This window comes from Macrosteles quadrilineatus, unplaced genomic scaffold, assembly GCF_028750875.1.
Source record: "Macrosteles quadrilineatus isolate MER2022 unplaced genomic scaffold, UCM_ALF_1.0 Scaffold_1__1_contigs__length_201487025, whole genome shotgun sequence".
Taxonomy (NCBI): Eukaryota; Metazoa; Arthropoda; class Insecta; order Hemiptera; family Cicadellidae; genus Macrosteles; species Macrosteles quadrilineatus.
This window is the reverse complement of record NW_026542594.1, coordinates 164,073,644-164,080,075: the sequence shown is the minus strand read 5'-3', so window position 1 is coordinate 164,080,075 and position 6,432 is coordinate 164,073,644. Positions and strand designations below refer to the sequence as shown.

The 6,432-nt window shown below is 39.1% G+C and overlaps 3 protein-coding genes across 3 annotated transcripts; all 3 read left to right on the top strand.

Moving 5' to 3' along the window:
* Positions 1–705: 705 nt before the first annotated feature.
* Positions 706–2,880, top strand: LOC129002289 (uncharacterized). The gene has a single exon (XM_054429978.1). It carries the CDS (start codon positions 706–708, stop codon positions 2,878–2,880), a length of 2,175 nt encoding a protein of 724 aa, XP_054285953.1.
* A 17-nt stretch (positions 2,881–2,897) lies between these two features.
* On the top strand, positions 2,898–4,103 carry LOC129002280 (uncharacterized). The gene has a single exon (XM_054429967.1). The coding sequence runs from the start codon at positions 2,898–2,900 to the stop codon at positions 4,101–4,103; it is 1,206 nt and encodes a 401-aa protein (XP_054285942.1).
* A 127-nt stretch (positions 4,104–4,230) lies between these two features.
* Positions 4,231–5,709, top strand: LOC129002273 (uncharacterized). The gene has a single exon (XM_054429956.1). The coding sequence runs from the start codon at positions 4,231–4,233 to the stop codon at positions 5,707–5,709; it is 1,479 nt and encodes a 492-aa protein (XP_054285931.1).
* The last annotated feature ends 723 nt before the right edge of the window (positions 5,710–6,432 follow it).

Sequence of the window (6,432 nt, the reverse complement as noted above, 5' to 3'; positions counted from 1 at the left end):
AATTCCTTTTTTAACATAAGAAACTTGTAATTATTGTTGTTGATGTTTTAAGCAGGCATAGGCCTAACTCAACGTATCCCAAGTGGTATTTAACTATCAATTTTCTGCACTATAAGGATATTTTGAGACTTCATTCATTTTAAATAGAATTTTCTTTACGTTTGAGAGTGTTATTGAGATAGTCCTATTGGAGATCTATTGGAGAAGCTAAGCTAATTAATTGTTTAAGCTCTGTAGTCTAGGGTACAATTTTGAAATTTTATTGATTTTAATATCTATATATTAATATTGTGCAGTAACTTACTGTATTTGATATTTTGACTCATATAGCCTACAATATTTGATTAATTCACCCATTTTTGCTAAAAATTGAAATAATAATTTAGTTTAAAGATTTTTTTGGCGCTAATTATTGAGAGTTTAAGATTGTAATATATCCAAGTGTATATAGGTATTGTAGTGGGTAGCCTACACTTTGATGGAAACTGAAATAGGAGCCTAGGCCTACTGGATATTGAATAGGTCAGAGCATTTTTTGATTTATAGGTTTGTTTAAAAAAAGGGTTATTTATATTGTACTTTTTTCCTCTTCTGCTTACAAGGAATTTGTTTTGATATTAATCTCCTTATTAAGAAATATTTGAATTATTTACTGGTTTGTAATTGGATTTTATCTCTTAATTAAGATTCAGGGTAACCTGCAAGATGAAGTTCACTACCTTTGAACGACAGAGCAAATTAATTCTGAATCGCCTTAAGAAAATTAAGGATCGTGTCTCCACTTTGGTATCTGAAGATATAGGGAGTGATGCTCTTGAGGAATTGGAGCAATATGCTGAAGAAGCAAGCATCAGGTACTCAGAGTTTGATAAATATATTACTCGCTTGACTTCTACTGATTCTATACCTGACTTTGATGCTGAGGCAGTTGAGAAAGTTCAGGATGATATCAGTGACTTATTTATTCAGATTAAAGTGATTGTGAAACCATATCAGAAGGAGTCCACTTCTACTCCTGCTCATGCAAATACTTCGCCTTCTAAGACTCTAAAGTTACCTCCGCTCACTTTAAAAGCGTTTAGTGGGTTACCCGACCAATGGTTGTCATTTCAAGGTTTGTTTGAAGCTTCTATTCACAAAAATGATAAATTAAATGATACTGAAAAGTTCCAGTATTTGATTACCTCTCTTGAAGGGGAACCATTGAATTTGATTAAAAATCTGCCAATTACAGCAGAGAATTACATGGTCGCCTGGGAGTTGCAAAAAAATAGGTATCAAAATAACAGGAGAATGATCATTCATTATGTTAATAACCTAATTGACCTCTCTAACATAACTAGTGGTAATAGTAAAGCCATCAGAACCTTTTTATCTAAGTTTCAGGAAAACACTCAGGCTTTGGAAGCTCTTAAACATGAGGTAAGAAAAAACAATATAATCTTGTCTACTATGTTGTTGCGCAAGCTAGATGGAGAGCTACGCAAAAAATTTGAGGATGGTAGAGAAGACAGTCAGAAAATCCCCTCAGTAGAAGAAATCATGTCATTTTTAGAAGATGAATGTACTCATATGGAAGCTGCTAATCTTTCTAGTCTAAGGATATCCTCTGCCTCCCACTCTAATGTCAAATCAAACTCTGATTATTCTAAGGTAACTAATAAGCCTCGTACAGTTCTGCTATCTGCCCCCGGGTTACCTCAGAATCCCAGGTGTGCTTTTTGTAACAAAAGTGGTCATGTGATCTATAGGTGTACTGACTTTCAAGCTATGACTCCCTCCTCTAAATTTGAGTTCATAAAAAAGAAACAATTCTGTTTCAATTGTCTTGGCACAGCTCACAGCTCAAATGATTGTAAATCAAAACGTTCATGCTTTCATTGCGGTAAGAAACACCACTCATGGCTGCATTTATCAAATCGCTCCACACCAACCAGTACGCTATCCCCCATTCCCTCTCAGCAAGTGAAAAGGAATGTAGTTGACACAAATCTCTCAGTGTCAGCCTCAGATAAGGAAAAACATCCAGTGGTTGTGTTTTCTCAAAGTAATGTTGTCAAGTCTTCAACAGTACTATTAGGCACTACCCTTGTGTATGTTAGTAACAAAGATGGCCATTCTCTGGTTTTAAGAGCTGTACTAGACTCTGGCTCTATGATTTCATGTTTGACTGAAAATGCAGCTAATCTCTTGTCCTTAAATAGATGGCATAATGGAGATAGTGATGTAGATGGCCTCTCTTCCTCTCACATCAGTACCAAAGGTGCTTCAAAGGTAAATATCTCTTCTCTCAATGGTACAGACATAGTGAAGAACCATCCTGTGGTTATATTGGATAGGATAACTTCGGATCTTCCTCAAGCTCGAATATCAGCAGCGTTCACGAATAAGTTGAAGCACCTAGTTCTAGCAGACCCTACTTTTGACCTACCAAGCTCTGTGGATATGTTGTTAGGAGCTGACTTGTTTTGTAGGATTGTAACGGAGGATCACGTGACATTTGGAGACAACATGCCTATGGCAATGAACTCTGTGTTTGGTTATCTAATTGTAGGACCCGCTCCCCTAGAAAGAACCCCATGTAAGGAGGGGACTGTATCTTTACTCACCACTCATGAAGTTGATCTGCATCGTTCCCTACAACGATTTTGGCTGTTAGAAGAACCTCCGCTAAAAATAAAACCCTCTCCTGAAGATGATCTATGTGAACAGTTGTTTTTAGCTCACCATTCCAGAGACTCTAAAGGTCGCTACACGGTCCGACTACCCTTCAAGGAGGCACCCGCTCCCCTAGGCAACTCCTCAGAAAATGCAAAACGTAGATTTCTTTCACTGGAAAAACGCTTAAACGCAAATCCTGAACTAAAAGCAGTTATGTGAAATGTATGAATGATTATATGGAATCTGGTCACATGGAGATAGTGACCCAGGACAGACTTGATGAATCTCAACATTTTTTCTTGCCCCATCATGCTGTAGTTAAAAATGAATCATCGTCTACAAAGCTCAGAGTTGTCTTCGATGCTAGCGCCCCCTCCTCTACAGGGATTTCTCTCAACCAGACGTTATTATCTGGGCCAAAGCTGCAAAATAAAATTTGTGACATTCTTATTAATTTCAGACTACATCCTATTGTAATGTCCTGTGACATCAAGCAAATGTTTAGACAGATTAAAATGCACCCTGAAGATCAAAACTTTCAGCTTCTCTACTGGAGGAAGGATTCATCGCTCCCCATGAGTATCTATCGATTAACAACTGTTGTTTTCGGCTTTGTGAGCTCCCCATTTTTGGCAATACGAACATTGAAACAACTTGTCCTAGATGAAGGTCAAAACTATCCATTGGCTTCCAAAGTGATGGAAAAACAGGTTTACGTTGATGATTTAATATTTGGAGCCAACTCACCAGATGAAGCTCGAACTACGCAGAAAGAAATTATTGATCTTCTGTCAAAAGGTGGTTTTGATTTGAGAAAGTGGGTTTGTAACCGACCCGAACTAATAAGCGACATACCTGAATCTTACAAGGAAAAGCCTATGTATTTCCAAGGTCCAGATAATCCTTTCTACAGTATCTTAGGCATAAAATGGGAGTCAGAGAATGATCACTTTTCTTACAGGCTTGATATCCCGGAGAAGCCCCTTACCAAGCGAAACATCCTCTCAGCCGTTGCTCAAATTTTTGACCCTTGTGGATATCTTGCTCCTACCATCTTCTGGACCAAAGCCCTCTTACAACTTCTTTGGACTCTAGGACTGAAATGGGATGAACCCATTCCTACTGATGTTGCAGAAAAATGGAACAAGTTTTATGACCAACTCCCTCAACTGAGAAATATTTTCATACCTCGATATGTACACCTGCATGATGCCGTAGATGTACAGTTACACGGTTTCTCAGATGGTTCCGAAGCAGGTTATAGTGCTGTTGTCTACATCCGAACTGTCTCAGCAGATAATAATATCAGAGTGTCCTTGCTTATCGCCAAATCACGTGTAGCTCCTCTCAAAAGGATATCCATTCCGCGCCTGGAGCTTTGTGGAGCACATCTGCTGGCGGAATTGTTGAACTACTTCCAACCTAATCTCTCAAAAATGTGAAATCAACTCAATTTTCGCTTGGACAGACTCAACGGTTGTATTATCTTGGATACACTCCCCCCCTTTTAGGTTAAAGGTCTATGTAGCTAACCGGATATCTCAAATTCAAGATTTAGTTCCACCACACATGTGGTCTCACATTTCTACACACTACAATCCCGCAGACTGCGCTAGTCGAGGCCTCTTACCGTCCTGTCTAGTAAACCACAAATTGTGGTGGTATGGACCACCATGGCTGTCAAATCCTACAACTGAATGGCCGGTCTCCTCATTTAAAATTATGAAGAATGAAGAGTTGCCTGAACTCAGGTCTGAACCTTTGAATGTTTTGATAGCTGTCAATGAATTGGACATTTTCTCCAAGTTCTCCTCATGGAGCAAATTGTTGAGAGTGTTATCTTATGTTTTTAGATTCATCAAAAATACTCGTCTGAAGAAGAAAGAATCAAGATCCCTACAGTTAGAAGAACTGAATAATGCATCCGTCCAAATATGCAAGATACTTCAATTGTCAGTGTTTCAAGAAGACATTGCACGTCTCAAGTCAGGAAAACTAGTAACGTCCCGTCTAAAGCATCTCTCACCCTTCATTGATGATTCTGGACTCCTCAGGGTTGGAGGTCGCATTCAACACTCAACATTATATGCAGCAAAGTACCCAATCATCTTGCCTAAGTCACACCATATAACTAACATTATTATTGATTATTATCACTTGAAATATTTACATGCTGGACCACAATTTCTCCAGGGCATAATCTCTCAAAGGTTTTGGATCCTTTCAGCAAGAAGTGTAATCAAGAGTAGAATATTTAAATGTGTACGTTGCTTCCGTTGTCGGCCTACTCTAACTTCGCAGAAGATGGGCGATCTCCCTCCAGTTAGAGTTACTCCTTCTAAAGTTTTCTTTAACTGTGGAACTGACTTCATGGGGCCGTTTTTGGTTAAGCCAAACAATTTGCGCAAAACTAGCCCTGTAAAGATGTACTTGTGTATCTTCATATGCCTAGCTGTCAAAGCTGTTCATCTTAAAGTAGTTAGCAGCTTGACTTCAGAAGCCTTTATTGCAACCTTGACTTGTTTTGTATCACGAAGAGGTCTTTGCTCAAATATTTTTTCAGACTGTGGAACGAATTATGTCGGGGCAGCAGCAGAACTACAACACATTCAGTCATTTCTACAACAGGATGAGACTAAGAAAGCATTAAATAAGTTTGGAAATGAAAATCATATAAAGTTTAACTTTATACCTCCAGCAGCACCTCACCAGGGAGGAATATGGGAGAGAACCGTACGAAGCGTCAAATACCACTTACGACGTGTTATTGGAGAACAACTCCTCAACTTTGAAGAATTCCTCACCTTATCTACAAAGATAGAAGCAATACTCAACTCTAGGCCCATCACTGCCCTCTCCTCAGACCCTGCTGAAGTTGATTACCTCACACCAGGACACTTCCTCATTGGAAGCCCTCTACTTGCACTTCCTGAGCCCACATGGGAAGAAGTTCGAAGCAATAGACTCTCAAGATGGCAGCTTGTCCAAGCTATGTCTCAACATTTCTGGAAGGGGTGGCAGAAAGACTATCTCCATACCCTGCAGTGAAGAGGAAAATGGACACTTCCCCAAGTAAATATAAAGGAAGGTGATCTTGTATTAATCCACGAAGAAAATTCTCCTCCCCTCTCATGGAGGACAGGCCGTGTCACCGCAACTTCCCCTGGACCTGACGGACTCGTTCGGGTTGTACATCTTCATACCAACAAAGGACCTCTAACAAGGGCTGTCACTAAGGTGTCTCCCTTCCCAATTGAAGAGTAGTTTCAAGTCTTCATCATCCTCCACCTCTTGTAAAATGTTAAGTTTTTTTTGTTCTTTTGTGAACCCCATTGTGGTTCACGGGTGGGGGTATGTTGGATATTTAATTACAATATGTAAGGTTTAAAAAGGTTTTTATTTGCACATTGCAGGGTATTTTATTTTATATTTCTGTAACCAAACAAATTATAGATTTTTTTGTTTTTACTAGAGTTATTAGAATCAAGGTAAAGATTTTATTTTATTGTAAGCAATCCAATCCTTTGAGTTTTCATTTTCAATACGCTCACCTGTAGAATTGAACTTTGATCGGGATGTTCCCCTCCCCCGACCGGCTAGATAGTGAGCAGCGTCGGGTAGATGTGCCTTGGACATGGTAGTGACCACGTCATTCTCTCAACGCTCTAATATTCTCCTTTTAACTCTTTTACTCTTTTATAGTTTATTCCTCTAAATTCAGTGTAATTATTGTGATCATCTCAACACCTCGTCCGCCACACCATGAAGACT

What these genes read in the sequence shown, in the direction of transcription:
- LOC129002289 (XM_054429978.1), top strand. Translation starts at nt 706, where the DNA reads ATGAAGTTCACTACCTTTGAACGACAGAGCAAATTAATTCTGAATCGC.
- LOC129002280 (XM_054429967.1), top strand. Translation starts at nt 2,898, where the DNA reads ATGGAATCTGGTCACATGGAGATAGTGACCCAGGACAGACTTGATGAA.
- LOC129002273 (XM_054429956.1), top strand. Translation starts at nt 4,231, where the DNA reads ATGTGGTCTCACATTTCTACACACTACAATCCCGCAGACTGCGCTAGT.